The sequence below is a fragment of the Hetaerina americana genome, unplaced genomic scaffold, assembly GCF_022747635.1.
Source record: "Hetaerina americana unplaced genomic scaffold, ioHetAmer1.1.p SCAF_13, whole genome shotgun sequence".
NCBI lineage: Eukaryota > Metazoa > Arthropoda > Insecta > Odonata > Calopterygidae > Hetaerina > Hetaerina americana.
In genome coordinates, this window is record NW_027286403.1 from 12,647,305 (window position 1) to 12,672,545 (window position 25,241).

The window sequence follows — 25,241 nt, forward strand, 5'->3', positions numbered from 1 at the left end:
TCTTTCTTTCTAATCATCTCATCCGTGATCCATGGCTTCCTTGTCCTTTTCCCATTAACAGTTCCTATAGTTTGATTTGCCGCTTTCCACATCCCTTTTCTGATGTATTCCCATTTTTCCTCGATAGTACTCAGCTCTTTACCTCAATTATGATATTCTCTACAGCCTGCTGATACTCCTTCCTTGTCAATCCATTCAATGCTTCTAGATTCCATTTCCTAAACCGCCACCCCTGCCTTAACTTTTTGAAACGGAAGCTACACTTAACTTAACAACCAAATTATGGGAGTCCGCATCCACTCCAAGGAAGCTGTGCGAATTGATCACACTGTTCCTAAACCTGTGCCTAAACATAATATAATCTAACTAATACCTTTCTGATCACCTGGCATTTTCCATGTATACCTACACCTTTTGTGGTTTATAAACCCAGTGTTGGTGATGATTTACCCCTGTCTCCTGCAGATTTCAATTGCTTTCTCCCTGCGGCCATTCCTCGTACCTAAACCGTAGTTCCCCAATCTCTTCTTTTGCCTACTATCTCATTCTAATCCCCCATCACTAACAAATAATTCCCTGAAGGAACTCACGCGATTTTGTCCACTAACTGATTGTATATCCTATCGACTTCTTCCTCCTTATGATTGCTCGGTGGCATGTATACTTAAATAATGACCAAGTTCATTGGTTCTGTTTTCATCTCCACCAGTAATATTCTATCAATTGCTCTTTCTATTTTTACTATACTTCTTCCTACCTCTCTATTTAATATTATGGCAACCCCTCGTTGGCTTTCGTCCCCGCTGCTGTATATTAATCTACAACTATCACTCTAGTAATCCCCACAATCCTTCCATCTCACCTCCCATAAACCTAAAATTTGTTCCTCTTTCTATCGCTCGCTTAATATTCTCTAATTTTCCTCACACGGCCGATTGGGCCAAGTCCCGTAGTTGCCAGGACTCATTTTCTCTGTAGTGTCCATCATTAGGTCTTGGCAATAATAATTGAGGTGGTTTCATTCATTTTGTGGTGGTGCGCTAGGTAAAAGTCCCTGATCCAGGAATCAAGGTGAAGTATCGGTCTGTATTTGAATTGGCTAGAATTGCGCTTATAGAGTTAAAAAATTCCTTAACAGCAATTTGATCCGATTTCCTTGAGCCAAATAATATAACGCGCTGGTACGTGTAATAACGTATTTATATTTCGCACTCGAAATGCCCTTTTATCTGATGTATGCCGTTATAATCTTGGCCAAGCCGATTTTATTCATAAAATCGTGAAAATGCACCATTCTGATTCCTCGATCTAGGGTCACGGCTTTAGCCCTTGAGCTTAATTACATTTCATGATTAACCATTTCACCGGAACGGCTCAGCGCATATTAATTAATTAAATTTAAATACTGAATAAATATATATCAATTTTTGGTCAGGGTTACTTTCAAAATAACCTTCACCATGAACCCTGTGCACATCAATCCCTGTGAGTTCATATTTGAAACGCAGAGAACGCAACCATCACTTCAGCTGGATAAGGACATCGCAATTCTTTCTTCTTCTTTTTTGGTGATGAGTCAATCTATTGTTATCCTGTTGCGGCCTGTGTTAATTTGAGAATGACGGAGCTGCAGTAAATTTATTGGAATAGATAAGTAATCATTTAGTTGAGGTGAAAAATATAGTTTAAATTTTAGGCAATGGGTCCCAAAATAACGCTTTCGTCATGGCTGCAGAAGAAAAAGAAAAGAGAAACTAAAGCTAAATTGAAGGTACTTGTATTTGAAGATGATTCACCTTTATGTTCATCATGAGGCTCGGAAAACTTTTTAGTGAAACCCTGATCGTGTGATTATTTATTATTTCAGGTATTTGGGAATCACGAAGAGTTTCTGTCAAGAATTAACAAGACTCTATGCTATGGGAAGCTCCCAAAAACTGATCGCTTTAGTTTACCCGTGACAGGTACTATCTTTAAATCTAGAACTTAGAGATTTCAATGATATGTGTATGGCTTAAAGTGAACCGTTCATTTATGACGTTCCATATTTGAGTTACAGTATTTACTTTAACTAACCTCAAGTAAAATTACTACTCATAAAAATATTCACCATAACGACAAACCTGTTGGCATTCCCGCCATTATTTTGTCTGGCCCTAGGACAAGTGTTAGGTCAAGTTGTGTTTAGGATTCACTTATGTGTGATTTAGTACCGCAGTTTCACCTAATGTCACTAACAGGTTCAGTGAGGAAAATCTGCTATCATATGCGCATTAAAATTTCGACACCATCGTAAAATCTCGAGTGAACAGATTCTGTTGTTTGGCGTACAGTGCGTTCGTGGAGTTTCCGACCCACTTTGAGTTACAATATTTTCTGCAACTAACGTGAAGCAAAATTACTAATTATAAATATATACGCCGTAACGACAAGCCTGTTGCCATTCCCGCCATTATATTGTCGATACAAGTGGACAAAGGACAGGTGTTCGGAAAAGTTGTATTTTGGATTTACCCGTGAATATCTTTACTCGCCGGTGCCATCTAACGTAATTGGCATTTGATGAGAGGAACTTCTGATATCATATGCGGATTACATTCTTGATTCCAATAGGTTTTTGTGGAATCGGAAAGTACTTTAGAGAGATTACATATGACTGTATTTATACTTGGTTATCTATAATGACGGAATCACAAAAGGGATTGCACCATCCGAGATATGTTAAAGCTATAGAAACATTGAAAATTAAATGAAAGCAAACATGCCACATTACTATATGTTTAAATATAACATTATACGCTAAGTGCCGAGCTTCATGTTACTTACTCGCATGTGCAATCGATGTATTTATTTGTGTAATCACTAGGTATTGCCGAACTTTCTTTAGTCCCTCCCACCAGAAGTGAAGGCAAGATTTTGGAAACACGTTTTTATACCTGCGTCCATGCCAAACAACTGAATGTCTTAAAAATGTAACTATGTGGGCATTATTCTCACAGAGTTGATTCTTTTAGAAGTGACAATTAAAAGCCACTTTGGCCGTGAAGTGCTCATCACATTTGGTACCTGTAAAAAGTTTCACATTGGGAATGAATCTGTTGTAAATTTGCCGTAAAAAGATGATTAAGTGGTGTAAAAAGATAAAGTGCGATCGCCACTATGTGGCGCTAGTTTGGAAAGGAACAAAATTTTCCTTTTTCTGCCATATTTATCGGCTATGAACTTCCACCGCCACCCTCATTAAGCTCCCTACCACACATACCTGCTTGGACGAATTTCAATTAACATTATGACAACAGTTTGTTGAGGTAGCTTAACATGTAGTCTTGCTGTGTGGGGGAATGCCAAAACTGTAGGTCAACGCATTGAAAAGTTTATGCTGTAGCATGTTGTTTGAAAAACAAAATTGTGTCCCTGTACCACCAAGGGGGATAGTTATAGGGAGAAGGGTATATTTCTTCCAGATGAGACCACTATGTGTCATAGAAATTGTTGACTGGTTATAGAAGCGAAGGAAGCACATGCCTGTCTTTATAGAGATTCGTGAGAAGGGATTGAAATGAAGCTAGCTGGAGGAAATTGTAATTTAGTTTCATTTTTCATAGAAAGTGTTTGTCTTAAGTGCTAGTTGTTGATTTGCTATTGAAGGGAAATAAGCAATTTGTGTGTGAGTATGACATGCACTTCTTCTTTCTGGATGAACGTGCACTATAGCTCAGTTTGATAGGATTTTTGACTCGGTTGCGTGTCAGTTTAATTGTTCATTGTGTGTATTATCTCAGTTTTGATTATTATATCCTTTTGCTCAGAATTGGCAGCAGAGATATTTTCCAAGGCACGATTCTCTGGGAATGGAGTTCACCTGCGTTTGCGTCCAGAGGGAAAGGTTCTTGGATTGGAAAGGCTCGGTGTTGCAGAAGCTGGGGAGATATCGAGAGCAGCATGCATATCTCCTTGCTCCCTTGTTTTGGCCTTAATATATGTGGATCGACTTCGTGAATGCAACCCCAAATATCTGGAGAAGACTTCACCTTCAAAGCTGTTTGTTGTTTCAATGGTAGTGTTTTATCTCTTTTATTTGATAGCTTTTATTATTAGATTTAATGTTATATCCAGAATGAATAGTGAAGTAATAGTTTGTCAACTGTGGTAAAACCTACCACGCTACTATTTTTGGATGTCTTGAAATTTTAGTGCTTCCTATGAGTAGTAAAATCGTTTTTACAAAATTAACAATTGCCAATTTTATTTTTCATTGGATGGAACTCAAATCACGCATGCATGATAAGTGGACGTTCAATTAAAAAAAACATGTAAATAAATTAGGATTTAAAAAAATTATTTAGAAGAACAATTGTAATTGCAACAATGCTGATTTGTATGTAACTTATTTTGGAAATGAAAAGTAGTAACTTTGTGATTCCACTGAAAAATTCCAAAAAAAGAAGAACAAGCAGTAAATGCTGAGTTCTACCTTACAGTTCTCAAGCATTTGAGAGATTGTGTGTGTTGTGTGCGACCAAATTTGACTCAAGGCGATGGGTGGATCCTTCACCATGACAATGCATCTGCACATTCAGCATTGATCGTTAGCCAGTTTCTGGCAAAAAATTAATCACAATCCTTGATCATCCTCCTTATTTGCCAGGTTTTGCCCCTTGCGACTTTTCCCTAACCCCGAAATGCAAAAATGTGATGAGGGGACATCACTGGGGAGATGTGGAAACAATAAAACAAGAAACGATGTGAAAATTAATAAGCCTAACTGTGGAAGACTTCCAAGGGTTCTTTAAACAGTGGAAAAGAAGATGGAATAAGTGCATTACAATGAATGGAGAGTACTTTGAAGGGCATGCACAGACTTAGGAGTCATCAGGGAGATCATGACCTTCCACACGTCAAGGCTTTAGTCCATGGGGAGCGATGTGAGGATTATAGAATAATAAATGTGACTGCACACACAGCTGAAGTGGTTCTTACAATCATGAATAAGAGGATTGAGAGGTGGGCAAATAAGCACATAGGAGATTATCAGTTTGACATCAGGAAGGGGAGAGGCATGCATGATTCCATGGTAGCATTGAAGTCATTAAGGTAAAGAGTATAAAAAAGTACAATCAGGATGTGGTTTTTTATGATTATCAAGTAGGCATTTGATCGAGTGAATTGGGTAGAATTATTGAATGTGTTATGCAAAATCAGGCTATTTTGGAGTGAGAGAAGATATGTTTTCAATCGGCATGTCTCAGAGTGCTCAGGTGCATGTGGTGGGTGGACAGTCAGAATGAGTAGTGTTTGGAAGAGGAGTGAGACAGGGATGCCCATTAACATCCATGCTCCACTTATTATATGTAAAGGAAATGATAAAAATGTTTGGAGGAAGTACTGGATATAGGAATAAAATTTGGCAAGAAATTCGTGGAATCATTTATGATTTGAGATTAACTGGTTTATCTTATTTAGTCTTCCAAGAGGTTATATTGATTGCCGAGTGCATTGGAAAATCAGTGTAATTGGTACAGGGTAAGATTCAATGTAAACAAAGCAAAGGTTATTATGTTTTTGAAAATGAGGAATGTTTCGTGTATTCTTGAAATAGGAAATCATAAACTAAAGCATGTGGAAGCAATTGACTTTTCTCGTGTTTTGGACCAAGATGGTCAAATTACTTGTGACTTTTGTGGAAGAATTGCATTAGGCAAAGCAGTTTTCGCAATGAGGAGCAAATTGATGGCAAAGATGAAGATTGAAGATGTTAAGAAAAGACTAGGAAGAACCTATGGATGGACCATGATTTTGTATTGCTCTGAAACTTGATCATTGGAGGAATATGTACATGGGAGGCTTTTGAGATGTGTGTGTGTGTATGTGAAGGATTAGAAAGTTAAAATGTTTTGAAAGGAAATCAAAAAAAGAATTGTTAGGCATGGGGGGAAATGTTTTTGGGTGATATTCAAATAAGATTAGAAAAATAGATGCAGAGCCTTTGGATTGTTTATGAAATACTGAAGATTTTTATGGAGAGGCGGTTGTTAGGCAAGTGAGATAGGGGTAGGTAAAGGATTGGGATATTGGATGAAAAGAAGGGTGATGAATTGTCTTGTTGAAAGCCATGGTGAGCCTACCAGGGAGGTCATCGTGAGGGTTTCATGTTTGTAATTGCCTGTAATTGCTTGTTTAAAATGCTAATTGGACCACTTTCTATAAATATATTTTCATGTGGGGCATATGGTTTTTTACTCTAAGGTAAAGTTAGGAAAATGAGGAGCGTGCCGATTTAAATGGTTGACAATGAAATAATGTAATAATATCAGCTAGTCCAAAGTAAAAATTTGTAGCTTTCTTTCACGTGGCAGAGGCAGTTAAAAAAGTATTAGGTTTATTATTCCTAAATAAGCAAGATAGAAGTAACAAGGGTCAATACTGTATAAGATACAGCCATTTTCATTTTTATAAATATTTCTATGCTATGTACATTGAAATGTAAGGTATGTAAAATGGCTACAGATGTAAATTCAAATATCTTCAATTACTTGATGGAAAAAGGAGTGCACAATTGTTACAATGTGTATAAATGCCAAAGCCTTTTGAAAATATTTCTCAATTTACCGACACAGGTGAAACTCACTCTTTTGGGTCTGGTGCAAAGTAATTTAAGCTGTCAGAGCACTCTAACAGCCAAATTAACCCTAAAAAACCATTATTTTACATGTCATGCTGTCCTTAATGGGTAAGGTCTTAGTTTTTAAGTGGTAAACATTTAAAATTCTTAAAATTTTATATAACTTGTATTATTTGCACAGATGGTGGCAAGTAAGTTTCTTCATGATGATGGTGAAGATGATGAAGTGTTTAATGATGAATGGGCTGCATCCTCAGGGATAGACGAGACTGAACTAAACTGTGAAGAGAGGGAATTCCTTAATGCAATTGTAAGTTTTTAAAAATGTAACAGTTATATAAGAGTATATATAAGAGTAACTTTTGTGATATTTTGTATATTTTTAGGATGTGAGTACTCAATATATGTACTTTCTGATAACCATACTGATTTGGTACTATGGAGTTGCAGGTTAAATGATTCACCATTAAGTCATTTGCAGTTCAAAGTAGCAAAGTAGTTATAGATATTATTGGCAGTAGTAAAGCTTAGACTCTGTGGTAATAATTGTTGCAATGTCAGTTTTTTTTATAACCACTAAATAACAGCGGTTATGCCTGTATTGCACATTTTTAGAAATATCTTGTTAATGTAAGTGATTTCCCTAGACTTAGGCTTGCAAAGCATATGATGGATATGGTGTGATGGTTTGCTAATAGTAAATAATTAAGATCTGTTGGACCATAAAGCATCCTTAGGAAATATTTTAAAAACAAATTATTTTGGGTAGATTCCTATTAATTTTTCAACAATCTCCTTTTACCTTGATACACTTTTTCCCAGCATTTCTCCAACTTCTTTAAGCCGTTCAAAAAATAGGATGTCAGAAGGTCCTCAAAGTAAGCATCTGTGCTGGTGATGACCTCGTTTGACCTGAATCATTTTCCTCCAAGCTATTTTTTTAGCTAGGAAATTTAGTTAGGAAGTCACTGGGGGCCAAGTGTGGTAAATATGGTGGCTTTTATAGTAATTCAAACTTTAATTCAAAACCTTTTCCCATCGAAACTGCACTGTTGTGCACCCTCATATTTTCTTTTTGGAAGAGAACTTTTCTCTCTGCCAAATGAGGATGTATTTTCTTGACTTCTTAACTCAACCGATGCAATAGTGACTCATGATACTTTCCATTTATCATTTGTCCTTTTTGCAAGTAATCGATGAAGATCATTTTGTGTGAATTCCAAAAAAACCATGGGAATCACCTTGTCAGCCATCATTGCCCAATTCTGAGCTGGATCCCTTTCTAAAACCCAATGATTTGACTGCTCCTTTGTGTCTGACTTGTAGTAATGTATCCATGTTTTATCCAAAGTTATGTATTGACAAAGAAACTTAAGGATTGCAATGGAAAAGCACCAAACCAGCAAAAGTATCGACCGCGCAGTTGCTTTCTCCTCAGAGGACAAATGTGGCACCCATCATGCCCAGATTAAGTTAACTTCCAATTTTTTGAGCAAAATTGAAATCACTGTACCTTGTGATATGCATGTGGCCTAAAATATTTGGTGAACTTGGATTTGTCGATTATTCAAAACCATGGTGTGGATTTTGTCAATCATTTCAGAAGTAGTCTGTACCACTTGATGTCTTAAATGATGTTCATCATTTGTGGATGTACGACTACGTTGAAACTCATTTAATCCACTGTTTCACAAACCAGGAGCAGATGTGCCATGAACTTCACACTACTCAGCTTTGATGTTAAGCCTTTAAAAGAGACGTGTTTAATCACCACATGAAACTCATTTTTTCTATTATAATAAATTATCAAAAGCTTGTTGCCTAAATCGACTTTGAAAATGAAGCCACATTTTTGATAAAGCCGAAATTTTGACAGCCATCTAGTGAGAGATAAGGCTTACTAAAAGGAAGCCTTTTCGGATGCTATCAGTCTGGGATTTCCTAAGGAGTTATTGAATATTCCACAAAATAGCCAATGACATTTTTTGTTTTATTATTATATCATGTCCTTAACATATTATTTTTTAAAAAGGGATTTACTGAAGATATTGATGAATATCTATGAACCATCTTATGGCATAAGCAAAGTGTCTCCCAATCTGGATAAATGGTAAATCCCGGAAGCTTTGGGAATTTGATGGATGCTTTGCAGAAGAAGTCCTTATTTGATTCATTTTCATAGAAAAGTTACCAAATGGCAATTTTGAAACGGTTCATAGAGATTCCATTCTGGGATGAAGAAATGCAGGAACTATAATTATGATATTGTATCCAATTTAGAACTACTTGGGCACAGTTTCGCTCTTTCTTTCTGCAGATTAAGATTTGGCAACATGAGGCGTTTGAACAAGTTTTGAGTCCAGATGATAAAATAACCATCATTTCTCATTTTTAATGAAATTTTCACATACCACAGTCTTATTGCCACTAAGCCATAATTTTGCTGAATTTTCAATTTTGCGAGCATATGGTCACAGTATAAATCTAAATGTTTTTCAAACTCCTGCCTGTTCATTAATTCTGCTCAAGATAACTCTCAATTCTCTGACTCTCAATACCATTTCACTGACCATCAAATTTGTGTTTTCATTGTGCAGTCCATCAAAACAAAGCATGACTTTTACCCTTGATCTCATATGGTAAGCTAAGGAAACCACTTGTTGATATCCTGTGAATGACATGTCATTGTGCTTGAAGTTACTCATCAATATGGGGTTTAAAACATTGCATTAATATAAATGTCTCTTACAATCAAGGTAAATCTGTTAATTTCGTGCATGAAAATCTTACATTCAGTCAAATAAGCTTCTGTGCATTAATTTGAAGTAGGGTTTTCCTTGGTGGGGGGAACTTAATTTCTAGCTGGGCTCTAGCTGGAGTTTTTTGCCAGTTACAAAATAAAACTGTGAGTTGAAGAGGAACACAAACATCTTGGAAAAGTAATTCGCAGAATTAAGTTTGGAACTTCGACCCGAGTGAAGCTCTTTTTGTTCATTAACTCTTGAGCTCTGATTTACAGAATAAACCACCAGGTTCATATTCAGCCATGTAGTAATTAGCACCACCACTGAAGTGTTTTGCTTAATTTTGCACAGTTAAACCTGATTATTGTCACCAACTGCTTTAAAATGAGTCTAATAGTCTGGGCAGTAGCTCTCCATCAACCTTTCTCACTTGTATAATAAATGTGCTCTATCATATGTTTCAAGGATTGGAGGGTAAACGTCCGGGAACACCAATTCTGGGAATGGTTAGAGGCCCTGGAGGAAGCTGTTGCCTTCAGAGAAGGTCATCGGAAAGGCTGGTTTACATATTCTGACCTCAATTATCTTCTTCAATCCAAAGAACTCTTCTCAATTGCCAACACTCTACTCACAGTAAGTAAATTTGTTATGTTCTGATCAAAATGAGAGATTGAAACATGTGTTTGGTGTGAATATTGTATGTTGTATTGGTAATTTTTTTGTATAAAATATATTTCTCATGTGCAAATAATGCCTAAGGAAGAGTTTTGTCTCCACATTAAATAAAATATATGATGTTTCTGATTAACTTGTAACAGTAATAAACTTCATTTACCCAGTAGATCATTTTGCATAAAAATATATGTGAAAGATTGTAGGTCATGTTAAAAAAAGAAATGAATTACATTTAAATTTGTACAGCATGAAAATCATAAAATATAAAGCACATTCATTCTCAAATTATTTACTTTGTACAATTAATGGACTTGTCGCACATGAATTTATCTGCAGAATATTATTTTTTTTTGATAAAGATACTTTTCAATTCGGCCTTGAAAGTCTACATACTCTTACAGTTTAAAAGGTAAAAAGGTAAGTCTATTATAAAATGGTATGCCCATATCTGGAGGTTCTAGTTTCATTTTTATCTGTCCTGGCTGACATCCAATGTACTGTATTTTCCCATGAATAACGCATGCCTTATGCATAACACGCATCCAGAACTCATCCAGTAGCTATCATGAATTTGTATAGATAGCGTGTGCCCAGGGCTTCATACTTATCTTGAATGTGTGTATATATATATATATATATATATATATATATATATATATATATATATATATATATATATATATATATATATATATATATCTGTGTGTGTACATATTAGTTAATCTTCTCTTTCCAAAGCTGTGTTGGGAAAGTGACAAGATGACGTATTTATTTTATTTATAATTTTTCCAATTAAGGACTCAATTTGTTGTACATAATCTTTTCAAGTATTTTTGAGACGGTATTTTGGACGGCTATAGGTCTATAACTATTCATATCATTTGAACTGTCCTTATTTTTATTAACAGGTACAATCTTAGATGTTTTGAATTGTGAAGGGAAAATGCTCTCATATATGCTATGAATTAGTCCATAAGAACTCTTTCTTGCACATTTTCTTAAACCTTAAAGTAGTTCCACAGGAATGTTGTCTACGCCCACGGCCTTATTTACACGGCCTGTCTAACCTTGCTTGCCTAAGTTCTTCACCAATGATTGGGAGCCGTTTTTTTCACTTATTGACAAGGCTACGTTCCACCCACAGATATCATCAGAATCCTTTTTACATAAACAACTAAAAAAATCCCCAAAATCGTGGATCTCTGGCGACTTGGCAAAGCATTGCCAGCATCCTCACGTTTACTATTACTCTGAACAGTCAGGGGTTTCCTTTCTGTACACAAATCATACCCTAATTTATCCTTTTAGATATTTTGATCTGAGTGATCCCACAGATGGGAACCACGTCCTTTTTCACCTATTGATGAGGTAACTCTGAGAGAGCTTTTCTGATGGACTCTACATTTATTGTAGCATATCATTGTGTTTTCCCTCAAACCTATCTGATTAAAGAAATGAGCATGACAAGTGACATAACAGGCTGCTAACTTGCATTAAGGTGTAATTTCAAATAATGGTTGTTAATAATTATTAGCAATGATTGGTCTAAATTTAAGGAACAGGCATAATTTTTCATAAAGTGAAGACCAATTATTGTTTTGTAGTGTGCATTTCCTGAATCTATAATGAAGATATTGTGAGCATGTTCTCTGTTGGGGTACGTGGTAGACCAGGGGTATAGCATTGAACTACTGACCGGAAGGCCTGGGTTCAATTTCTGGCCTAACCTCTCTGGGCAAACACAGCTCCACACAAGCTGTGTAATTCTTTGGGTACCAGGTCTTCTTGGGAAACCGTAATCGGCACAGGGTCCTTTCCTGGCCCCCCGACCCTGATGTGTGAATTTCACATGGCATCAGGCTTAGTATTGGGTGAACTCAACCATCACGTACCAAACCAACCTTCGGGTTGATTACTGTCTTGATGGTTTAATTCTCTGTCATCAATCACCAAGGGAATAGAACAGTAATCCATGACCAGAAGAGAATGGCCAGAAGCACTTTTAATTGAGAATGACATACAGGGATGGATTTAATTCCCTAAATGGAATATCTTTTTATGAAGATCCATGTGTGGAAAACCTGGCAAACATATTAAGTTATGTTCATTAGACTTCAGCCAGTGCTCATTGGCATACAAAATCAGGTTTATATTTTTAAAATAAAACCTGATATATTTTTAAAATAAATAAAAAAGAATTTTTTTTAAATTTTTAAAAGTTCAAGCAATTTATTACAAATGCATACAGATGAAAATTAGTATACTTTTCATTCTTAATTAAGCTTAGAGGTATTAGTCCCAGAGAAAGATCAAAAATGATTTACTTAAATGTCATGATTGTGTAAATTTGTTTGCAGTCGCACCACCGATTTAAAAATAAAATCATCTGGTGAGATCATATTCCTCTTCCATATTCTGTTCATAGACTTTGTTTTCACTACTTTTTTATGTTGCACACTTGAGGCAATTTCAACTGCCATCAAGAAAGACATAATATCATTGATAGCTTTAGTTGTTTCTAGGTTTTTATCAACAGGATCAACTATAGATATATTATTCCTACAATTAGAACATCCAAATTTAGATCAACACTTTTAGCATTGTATGTCGTAAAACACAGACTTGTCAGCAGTAGAGGTAGAATTACACCTGAAAACTGTATTTTGCCGATGCTTGTTCATCTTATGTTAGACCTCTCGAAAGCCACTTTCAGCTGTCTCATATCACTTAAGGTGTTGTTAGCGTCATGTTTGTTAATCAATTACATTTATTGAAGATTCAGGTGAGTCTGCACCACCCCCCCATCTACTTTCTGCCAAAACTTGTTTAAAATTTATTTCACCAAGGGTACTGAAATCTGGAATCTCGTGAGAGGTTTTGGGCTCCTGGAATGATTTCACTGTAGGTAATAGAATCAAGGTTTTCATAGCAAGTATGGACTCATCAGACAACGTTCCACCTTCATCCTGTGTTGGATCATGTTTATTACTCGCCATCCCTGTGGCTAATGTAAAGGTTTTTCTTATCTCGACCAGAGTTTGAATTCATGCTCACTTGACGATTTATCTATTGGTTTTTTGTAAGGATTCATTATCAGCCTCCATGTAAGCAATTGAAAACTTGAGGGGCTGACATGAAAAACATTTCCAGAATGCAAAATGCAAGTTAGTGTCTAAAATGATGTCATGGATTTGGTACATTTGCAATGGAAAACACTGTTTAATAAATTACTTTTTCTTGCATGTCTAACGAAGTCTCACACCACCTGCATTGCACGGATATATCATTTTTGGCTCCGTCTTTGTTTCTCATGTGAATGATGTAGTCTATTTGAGTTTGTTGCTGTAAATAAATTGTTACTTTATAAATTGCAAACAAATAGTTAATTTATTTACAGCATAAAATATTTAATTGCATTTATGGTATTTAATATTTTACCATGCCATAATACCTTTTTGAATTTTAAAGGTACTTAATTGTGCAAGTGATAATGTTTTGCAATGATTAGGAAATGCTGTAAAGCATGATAGCAATTTAATGTTTTAGTTGTTTTTAATCTTATTTTCTGTTATGATTCCAAAATTCTGCAAATGTTTCAAGTAGGTCTGCAATAATTAGTTTCAATGAGCTTTATCTTTATGTCTTTAATAACGGAGACGAAGACTAATACTATTTTCTGCTCTATAAGTCATAGTCTTTGTCTCTGTCATTATGGAACAGTTCCACCACATCACATCTATATCTGTAATATATATTAACATCTTTACTTAACATTCCTGTAATCAATTCCCTCATCCTTGGTTAGATGAAATTTTATTAAGTTCTGATGAAGTTTTTCGATCATTATCTTTGTTCAACTTACCTCACCAGCATTAGAAAGGTGCTATTTGACCTTGTGTTTTGGGCCTGGATCCATTTATGGACTTGCATATTATTATTTTGTTGGTAGATTTTATTCAACTTTTTTCACTCAAAGAATGCTTAAAATGTTTAATAACTTTTCTTTTTTGTGTGCAAACATGGGAAAAATGACTTAATTAGTAGAACCTCCTGGACAACTAACACTCTGTTGCAGTGTCTCAGCTGAATGCCTACTCTATTAAACTTATCTATAATGGATACATGTACCCTTGTTGGAATATACATGTACCCATGTATATACCAAAAATCAGGTATTTCAACTCACCAATGTGATAACCAGGACTAATTAAAACAGCTTCAAAAAAGAAGGTTCTTCACAAAGTCTATTGTGATGCAATTCTCTGTGGGTGACAAATGATCATCCTACCTCTTAGATGACAATACATCAATCAGTTTGAACAACCAACAACCAACTCTTGCTGGATAACGACTTTGTTGTACAAATATAGGATTGTACATTTGGAGAAGATCTTGCAGCAGGACACTAGGTATCAAAGCTCCAAACAGTTAGCCAAGTCTATGAATGCTTATAATGTCTATGTATAGAAAATTAGGAATGGAAAAGGGAACTTGAATGGGCATTTAGACTAAAGTATTGGGGACTCAACCTGTGAATAATCCTGGAGAATGATATTTTTATCTTGTGAAGTAATTTGTCACCTCATTCTGTTTTAATACTGACCTTAGAACTTGGTATTCTTAACCATATTTTATGGAATCACCACCAGAGATCCGGGGTGTTAATAGTGGACCTCTAGGGTGTCATATCATCCCGAGCTAGTAGCTGATGAGCTAATTTTACTTAGAAAGAATCAAGTGGCCAGAAGAGCTATCATTTTTATTGGTCAAAGTTGTTTATGTGCGTAAGAGTTAATTTCTAAATTGCATTTGAGTGAACATTCTAAACTTACTTTGTATTCTGATAGACTGGAATCATTGCTTTCATGAATAGATTAATTCATTTTTTTAAATCTTTCATTGACACCTGTAGCATGCCACTTATGGGTGTTTGCCATATATTTCTCTCTAGGTCCTTTGGAACATTTAAATTATGCAAGGACTTTATTATGATGTCATTTTCAGTTATTTCTTAATTTAATTACAGGTGTCAGCAGTATGTCTAACCAGTTACACAGCAGGAGTCCTTACTCTTCTTGGGTCCACAATCATCGTTTCTAGCTTGCCATCTCCAACATCTGTACTCCAGTCTGTGCACCATACTTCTCTCTTGGCCAAACCAGCCCAGGCTCCATTAGACTTCCCACTTCAAAAAGATATAGGCAACGTTTCTGAATCCTGTTTAAGGGCATCTGTCATTCACACATCCTTGGACTGTTCCGTGGATATTGCTAATGAGTTGGAGGACCATGTTCCCAATTTACAAGGAAGTCCAGTATTTGTGAAAGGTGAAGAAAATAGGTCTCCTTATGGTGTGCTCAACTTAGTTACCTTTCCTAAGATTAGTTTTCTTGAAATTAAATCTTTGGGATCATTTTTCAATTGCATAAATGTTGCTTCAAGATTATTTGATTCATTCTTCAATGGTGAAAATCTTATTACTGGAATGTTTGGAAAGAAGTCAGTGAAGCAAGATAGTTTGTTTGATTTAAGATTCTGCATTCAGATATTCAACAAAAATTGGATCATTGGTGAAAATATATCACGTAACTTTCAAATATTTAGTCATTATTGGAATTCTGGATTATCTTTGGAGTTAGACGATGAAAGAGTTAGTTCATTAGAATCCCATAACAAAAATGCTTGTATGCAAACTGCTCTATCAATTCCTTCTCATTCACATGTTTCATTAGAGGCAAGTCAATACTGATGAAAGTGTGCTGCTGATTGGGCTGCATGTTGTTGGAGTAAAATGAAAATGAATTTTTAACTAGGTAATGAAGTACATTGTTGTGAAACAGGACTCTGATTACTCCTTGCAATTAAATCAAAACTTTTAATTTATGGGCCTTGATTTGAAATTTACATTCCTGAAACCTGGGTTTGACATAAAATCTCACCACCTCATGAAGTTGACTAGCTGATCTTTATAATTTTCCCGTAGTTTCTGCTTATAACACTTTGTTTACATAATGTATATTGGTACCTTAAATCTAGTTTGCCTCAAATTTGCATTTTTTTTGTTGTCCTCTTCAAAAACATGAATTCGAAGCTTCACCGATATTAATTGCCACAATTTTGAATTACTTTAATTTAGTCTCAAGAAATGCAATTTTAATGATTTAGGGAATACTTAAGAAAATTTAATATGGCAATATTTGGCCTAATTGCCATCCTCAGTGAAATTAAATCATGTTATTTGTAAATCTATTTTTTGTATTATCCTGGCATGGCATTTCAAAATCAGTCTCTTAAAACCAATAAGTATATTCAATACTGCTTTTGATTAAGATTTTGTGTAAGTGGAGGATATGCATATTTTCAGCCTAGAGTTACAATACCTGTAAAACTGACTGGTCCTCACCCTAGATACAGGCCATTATGTGCACCAACTGTGAGTAAAATAATTTTCTGTATTTGTTCCTGTTGGTCTATCCTTTTGACATATTTTCAAGATTTTGTCATTGTCCTGTGAAATTAAATTACAATTATAGTGTCATTAATTAATTTATTAATTATATATCTGGTGAGGTATTTGTAAATCCAGACTCAATTTACAATACTTTCACCATTGTGAAGTAATTTGAGCCAAGAAATATTTCTGATATTTTGTAGATGGTATTTTTTGCCTCATGTCATGTTAGTTTTCCAGTTTGAAACTAATTTTACTATTGGTTCACAATATTGTTTTCAAATTTTTTCTAATATATTTGAGTGTTTTATCGTTTATCTTCTTTCTTGTCATCTCAACTTGGTGTAAATTTATTCTTTCCTATAATTAGGAACATTCATGTGTTGGAAAATGTGTTGATTGTCAAATTTTAATGAATACCTGCAAATAAGAAGTTAAGTAACACCAAAATACATTCCATTGAGAGTCATAAGGAAAGTGCACTCAATTTGTGGGTTTAGCTGCCATGGATGTCATTTGTGAATTCACTGTTTTGGGCCATGTAGCTTTTAGGGTAAATTTTCAGAAGCATAGATATCACATAAACATGCTATTGCCATTATTTCATTGGCATATAGAGAATTTTGTGCATATAGGCTTGAGTGTTAACAGTTTTGTGATATGTCACTATGAATTTGTCATTTTTGTTGGCTGCTTTTCTCTGTAAATTGTCCACATGGCAGTTGAGTAGTACTGTGTGCATTCATGTTGTTGTCTGGAGAATTTCTCTGTTTCAGAAAGTCATAATTACCATTCTTGAGTTTCTGGTAGGAAATTATAAAATCATCTTTTTTGTTTCACCATAAAAACAGGTGTGTCAGGAGGGCCTTGAAAATTTGAGGAATTATAATTACATCTATCATTTTTCTGCTGATTGAACAATTGAAGTAGAAACAGTGAAATTTCAGCCAATTTGCTATGGATGCTTAAAAAAGTGGTAGATAAATACAAAATCAAAATTCACATGCCAGATGTTTCAATGTTTTCTTTGGGAATTAAGATTTAACTGACTGTTCCCTGTAATTTATGTCATATGCAGTCCATAATTATCACAGTATGACCAATATTTACCCTAACATGTACTTATTTGAGGATGTTAAATATTCCTGTAATCCAAAAATATTCCCTGGAAAACTGGGAATTTTTGATAGGAATTGGATTTCTGTGTGACTTCACTGAACTGCTTCATGATGAAAAGAGCCAAAATACTTCACAATTAATTATTTACTAACTAATTGCATGACCAAGGTCTCATTGCTGTGCTACATCTTTAGAGAAGTGTACAGTACAGTTACAGAAATCATACACTGGTGTACACATGTATATTCAGTTTTTGGGGTGGTTATGAAAGTGGGTCATGGGATGTGAGGGGTTGGGGCAAAAGTTGGTTGTGGAACAAAGGAAGAGAGAGAGCAGGGATTAGGGTGGGAATTTGAAAATGTTTGGTGAGGGATATGGTACTGGGATGGTTGAAGGTGCATTTACATTGCTTAGTTGGGGTATTCACTTAATAAGAGGGAGAGATGAGGACAAGGAGAGCTTGCATCACCAGTTGTTATTCAGTGTAGAGAAAGGAACGTAGGTGAAATGTTGCACAGTTTGTGGGGTTAATAGGGGTTGATAATTGGATATGAGGAGGTTCAAAGAGGGTGAATGCAAAGTGGACATGCCTTCAAACTTATCATAAAAACTGAGCATATGAGGATTGGGAAAAAAGGAGAATAGTGCCTGATGGATAATAGTAGAATGGTCCCTGTAGGGCACGCTTTTGAGGATTTGTAGCTGCAGCTACACACCTATTAGTGTAGAAATAAATGTTTCGGTGGATCGGTCTTGTTGTCTGGATAGGTGTGTAGCTGTGGCTGTCTTCAATCTAGTGTGCTCTGTAGAGAATGCATCACGACTACACATTAGGGAATTTTTGTTTCCCAATTCTATGCCAAGCGACCCTACTCCTGCCAAAACCGAACCCCATCAGTGGAAAAGTGCTCTGATTTGGTCATTAAGTTGATCTATGAATTAATAAATATGTGGGTGTGTTTCTAAACAAACTTACCCTTTATTATGCGTATAAAGTATTGCAGACTTTAATATGCTTATCTGATTTATTAACATTTAGCGGTAAAATAATCATTGATTGTCATTCTCTTATGGTGGTGTTAATTGATACAATTTCTCTTCAAAATTCTTTTTCCAGTGGTGGTTTCTGTAAGTCATGGCAGCATTTATTGACTACATATGTATAGAGTATTCAGAAAGGTGTAAAGAGCAATGCTCATTGGTTTGCACATTTGAAAATCATTTACCATGATTGTACTTTTTGCACCTGTTAGTATCAACGGATGACAAAATATATTGCAGGTACTCTGTGTGAATGTTACAAAAAGAGGAAAAGGAGAGGGGCTGATGGGGGATTATCCATTTCTGATAAATAATTATTACCATTATAACAATGATATAACACAAGCCAATTTTTGCCTTTGGAGAAGGGGAAATTGATGTGTGTCCTTTGATTATAATGAAAATCAAATATTTTTCCTGAGTGATGCCTGTGGCACTATCCTGCAAGGGAATTATATATTATGATAAAGGGAAGGTGGGTTAGGAGAAATCATGTTAGGGTGGGCTAGACTTAAGAGTTTACTCAGTGCATGCATGGGTTAAAGGAGCTGGTGTTCAAATATTAAAATTGTATGAAGGAGGTGGGGGTCTAACATTTTGATAAGATGATAAGTCAGTGATTTTACCCGGAAGTTTTACACATAAGGGAGCCAGGTTTAGTCCAGCATAGGAAATGCTAATGATATTATATCATATAGACCTCAATGTATTTCTTTCATATTCAGTGTGTGTATGGTGCTTGCATTGGCAATAGTACTCCACAACTGTCAAGTCACCAATTCCCTTCGCGACTGCAGTGCTTTTATTTCTAAGAATTAGTTTGTTTAAATGAAATTAGTAAATTCCAAAAAAACTAGTTTTTTCCAACCCAGGTTTTGACTAATGCCAAAAATTCTTTATTCTTAAGCCTTGGGTTTGAGAACACAAATATTTTTGTGGACTTAGCCAAGTTTATTTTATTCATAAAATCAAATGAAGTGCATTAATGTGATACGTGAAAATATTAAGTGTACCAAGACATGGGAGCCAAGTTTATTTTATTCATAAAATGAAATTAAGTGCATTAATGTGATACGTGAAAATATTAAGTGTACCAAGACATGGGGTGAACGGATAAAATTAGCTGTTTTACTTAGTGCAAAATTTTGGGGAAAGGCTTTTTATATAGCAGTAAGTAAATTGAGTTAAATTTGAGCCTTGGGTAAGTGCCAATATTGGGTTTGAGAATTGAGGAATAGGAACAGAGAGAGACTATGCCAGTGGTAGAACATCATTAACAAAAGCTGCCAAAGGTTACTATAGTATAATGTCCCATGGAATACACCGAAAAGTACTCAATAAATTAACCAAGTATTCATTTACATTGAGCATTATCCTGATTTAAAGTAAGAGAAATGCTTGCATTATATCATGATTGATATAAATATGCAATAGGATTATGCATTGAATTTATGTCCAAGACAATGGGTAAGATTACTTTATCTATAGACATTAGTGATCTATTTCTTAAATGTAGGTTTCAAATATTCCTTTTCCTCCATAACAAATTGTGGGTACTCCCAATCCTTAAGGGTTTTTGCTCAACACTTTCTTTGTAGTTTCTACTTTTATGCCTGCATTCTCACCTTCTTAGTCCACTCAAACATGTGTTACCTTTCTTGTTTCTCCACACGTCCTCGTTCTGGGGAAATAGCTACCAAAACACAGGCATCTTTTCTCCCCACAGATGCTTCTTCCTTCCCCCAATTGGTGGTGTACCCAGAGTGCTATGTGTATTTTATCACCTTAAGTTACTGCTCAATAGGTAAATTATGGTCATAGTAAATCTGGATATATTTTTTTTTTTACTTTTTATGAGTAATCTTGATTCAGACGAATATAAATGCTGCTATGACTTGCAGGGGATGTCATCAAAAGTGAAAGTTTGTTGATTAATTACATAAGTCAGCACCGTGACAAGTGAGTGATAATTTTTGGTCTCTTAAAATTGTGAATTTAACATTTTAAACATAATAGAGCATCTGCCAACTGGTAAAACTAAGGAGATTTCTCTTAAGTTGGATATCAGGCACCCTGATTGATGATGGTTTTATAGGCATTCTATTGAGCTGGGTCTGGAGGGCTAGTCTCCCACCTCTTACGATGCACATCCTAGGTTGAATACTATCTCAGGAGTGTGTAGTCTAGACCCTGATGGCTGTATTGCAGGGAATCAGGATGGAGTTTCCACATCCAAGAAGTACTCTAATGGTATCATGAATCAAGCACCTTCAAAAATTTAGACCTTTCTTATATTGAAGGAGAAATATTTATAGTACAAAATGCTCTTGCCAAAGACTGGGTTCAAAAGTGAAGCCATACATTTAACAGACAAGCACATTATTACCCACCAGATTAGCTCAACCAACCCTACCCGTAATACTGAGCTGAACTTGACTGTCCATGGTGAATAGAGACCAAGTAGAACTTCTTTGACAATGGGTGAATGGTGTCCATGCTTTTTATATATCTGAAGTATTAATGACTTATTTTACATTGGTAAATGACATTTGATTCTCTTAGAGTTGAAGTGTAAGAATGTTTTTATATTATTTTGTCTGCAAAGCAGTTGAATAACGTTTACTATTATGGCTGTTCATGTATAATATGTTGCCCAGTTTCAGAACTTTGTATTAAGAATTCTTTCTTCATATATTTTAAAAAGAGGGATAATGTGGGCACCTTGGGAAGGAAAATCCACCTGCTTAATATTGGTATTGTTAACTATAATTAACATAAAAGGGCATAAATATTAATAGTGGAAGTATAACATTTGAAGTACTGTGACACTGCTCATTTGACAGTTTCCTTTGGAGAAAGAGGCCTTATAAACCCACCTTCTTATTTTTGTGTTTCATATTATGTTTGTTTTTGTCTCTTTGTTTGTGATTTTCTCATTTGTATGATAGCAAAAATTCTGAAATTAGAGAAATTCTACATTTGTAATCTCAAGTCCTTCCTCTGATCTTGGTCATTCTAAACATCAATACTCAGTGGAAATTTTGTAATTGTGGTGTGTGATATGTAGAAATCAGACATATCTTCTTGTTTATATTGTGTAAGTGTGCATATTTCATGTCTGAAAGTTATATATTCTTGAATAATTTAGATTTGAAGGAAATGTCTCAGTAAATGCTTGGAAGAACTATTACAGCCAAATTTCTCTCATGTAAGAGGGGAATATAATTGATGAATGCAGTCAATATTTTTGGAAAGACAAAAGTGTACCAGATTTTGTGTATGTACCATTTTTAAGATATTGTGAAATTCAAAGTAGTAGTAATATGATGTCAGCCCCCAGATGAATGAGGTATGTTGGACAAACATTGTTAAATATCTGAAAATGTTGCTAAAGACTAAGGCATAAAGTTCTGGTTTGCACTGCAGCAGATGATTTACTGAATATCAACAAATAAGTGGTTGTGTGGATGCTTTCAGTGGTCTATGTACTTTTGATCCTAGAATTAAACATTCACTTCTCAACAGTTTTGTCAGTGGCCAACCCATCAGAGTTTAATCAAAACCCATTGTATTGTGAGCACATTAATTACAATGGCAATTGTAATCAATACTAATTGGTTGTCTCTTTGCACTAAATACTTACAGTACTATTAAAATTTAGGAGTGGTGAACAAACCTTGGGAACTCCAAAGTCTTGAAATAGTTCTGTTTTCAAAGAGTAAATGTCTCAAAAGAGATATTTCAGGCAGTAGCAGAATTAGATCTTCTAGAAATTTAGTTTTTTACTGCATCCCAAAATGATCAGTCAATTGTCTTAATCATTGTGTACAAAAGTGTTTGATTTTGCTGATGTTTGTTTAGAGAATATGCATTTCTCTCAATATGCATTTTTTTCTTTCAATGCTTTTTATTCAGATGTGCTCTACTAGTCTATTCCCAAGTGTTTATATAGAAATTTTGTATACCTTACCGTTTCATCAACTTGTAAGTTTGAATACTAAAATATATCCTCTGATGTTTTTTATTTATATCTTTTTGAATAGCTAGATGTGCTGTGGTGCATTTAAAGTCAGTTACACCTAGGTTTGATATAACTTAGTTATCCTTTGGTATAACTCAATGACTAATTGATATTTATTTTAATATTTGGCTGAGATAAGTTGCTAGGTATGTAAAATGAAATTTCCTTATACTCAGACTGGTAGAATACTTAATTAGTATTTATAATGTTCTACCCTAATTCAATGAATTAACTAACAGATGATATTTTCATAAACAGGCATATGGATATTTTCCTGGTACATGGACACAAGAACCCTAGATATGACATATATTGACCAATAGAGAGAAATAGTTTGCTTTATAACTACCATATTTAGTGTTCTCCATGGTGTACAGTTAATAATTTGGGACTTCTTTTTATCAAGGGCTATGGATTTTATCCATAATAGAAGTTTTTTTTACAAAAAGACAGCTTGTTTCACATTTTCAAGGTGATGGCTGTAAGTGATGAAAGACTTAGTGAATCCCTTCTGTAAACATTATTATTTTGGTTCAAACTAGTGCCTGGGATTAATCCAGTTCTAGCATGTATATGTAACACCAAGAGCAGCATCCACTGTCATGGAATTGATCCTATTTTTGTTAATCAGAGCATATGCAATTGTTGAGGATAACATAGGAAAGCAGGACGATAAGCTCAAGGTCTGGGAAAATAAATGAGCGTGCAAGGTTAATTTATTTCGTGTTAGCTTATCCATCTGAGAGCATGAAGTTACTTCTGCATTTTGTGGTTGGCATAGGTTTAACAATTGTATAGACTTAATGCCTCCTGGTGTTTTAAAATAAGTACTATTGGTTTTAAGGAATTTTAATGGAAACTTATCAAATATTTAAAATTGAAATGTAGTAATGCTTGTTAGTATGTAAACCAAAGTGTGTTTTGAGCCATTGTGTCCTATTCTCCCTTTACTGTGATCCTATAAACTTGAAATAATGTGAAATTATTTGAAAAAATTCCATTGTGATCAATTGTGTTTTCACCTTGAGCTTATTTATTACTTATGTATTGTTTATGAAATTATAAATGAACATGGTGAAATCTGTTTTTCAAATTGTCTTCCTAATCATTTGGCAATCAAATGTCTGTTTGTGAAGTGAAGAACTTGGACCATTGTATCATTTCCGTTTCATTCCTTTGTGGTTTTCTTTAGATAGGTTTGCTGGAACATAGTTATTATGTGATGAGTAGTTCAGCATTTTGGCCAGTTCCAAGATTCATATTTTTTTATCCTTGCAAATTTTACACTTCTTCGGATCTTATTTGGCATATAATTCTAACGAATATCATTATATTTGATTGACCAATTAGAAAATGAAGAATCATTTATTTTACAGGGAAAATATTTCAATCTATTTAAATAAAATTCTGATTATTACCTACTTAAACCCAAAATAAGGGCAGCACAAAAATTGGCTTAAAGTTATTGATTCAAAGGGTCAAGGCTGGTGTTGTAAAATAAGTACTACTAACTAAGTACTCTGCCTAAGGCTTACTTTATGGCGCATTTTCTTCTATAAAATACATCCTCTGTTCAGTGTTAATAATTAAGGACTAGCCAGCAATTAAACTATCAAAAAGAGACTTTATATTTTGGCAATCTTGAATTTGGTAGGTTTTAGCTGGTCTCATCACTATTGTCTAGAATATATGTTATCTTGTGTATTTTAATGCATGGGTTCAGGCGCGTTATTACATTTTTTGCTGGAGTTGCAGTTTCTATCACTGTAACTAGCCCACTGGTTAGTAAATTGATAGTAAACCTAATTCTTAGTCCTTAAGTATGTGAAATTCATGCATTCTGAGTGGAGAGGTAATCGGGGCCCATCTGCAAATTAAAGGCCTCTGATAATGGAGAAAGGGACTGGTTCAATGTTGTGTTACATGTGGTAGGGGATAGTCAAGGGTGTTCTTGCATTACAATCAAGAACTGGCATGGAAATTTGAACTTCTGGTAAGCTGCTTTTGAAGTTACCAGCAGGTGATGGACATAAACCCCTAAATTCCATGTGTGGTATTAGTATCTACTACTTTGTGAACCTTCTAGCTGATGGAGAAAGAGTTATGCTGAATTCTTCAATATTTGACTCATCACGTATTTAAATAATCCATAAATTGAACATGAAGCAAGCACAAAACTATTTGAAAAGAACAACATTTTCCAAATTAGAACCCAAAATGTCCAACTATTAGGAAAAAATCTGACATGCTGGGTGTGGCCATCTCAGAGGTAGACTTGATTGCATGTTGAGGAGTGAAAGAAGTCAATAAAAGGATTAGGAAAAATGGTGAGCGAGTGGAAGAGGATGAGGGCACTGGGAAGTAATTGGGAACGTTATTACTAATTAGCCAAAACAGTGGTGATTAGCTAGTATGTGTTGGGAGACTTATACCTGATGGTTGGCAATTAATGCAAATATATGTTATATATCCCAATGGAAGGTATCAAGGGAATCCACTTGGAATGTCCATAATTGAAGTGAGGTCTTCTAAATACCAAAACAAGCTCGTGAGAAAGTCAATACCATA

General features: G+C 34.9%; 1 protein-coding gene across 2 annotated transcripts; it reads left to right on the top strand.

Moving 5' to 3' along the window:
- Positions 1–1,614: 1,614 nt before the first annotated feature.
- Positions 1,615–23,759, top strand: LOC139686094 (protein CNPPD1). Of its 2 annotated transcripts, XM_071583258.1 has the most exons (7): positions 1,615–1,771; positions 1,868–1,964; positions 3,810–4,057; positions 6,804–6,932; positions 9,832–9,999; positions 15,068–15,368; positions 15,774–23,759. In XM_071583258.1, the coding sequence occupies exons 1-7, from the start codon at positions 1,700–1,702 to the stop codon at positions 15,788–15,790; spliced, it is 1,032 nt and encodes a 343-aa protein (XP_071439359.1). In that variant the 5' UTR covers positions 1,615–1,699; the 3' UTR covers positions 15,791–23,759. The 2 variants fall into 2 exon arrangements, with proteins under 2 accessions (XP_071439359.1, XP_071439358.1); XM_071583257.1 differs by having other exon boundaries at positions 15,068–23,759.
- The last annotated feature ends 1,482 nt before the right edge of the window (positions 23,760–25,241 follow it).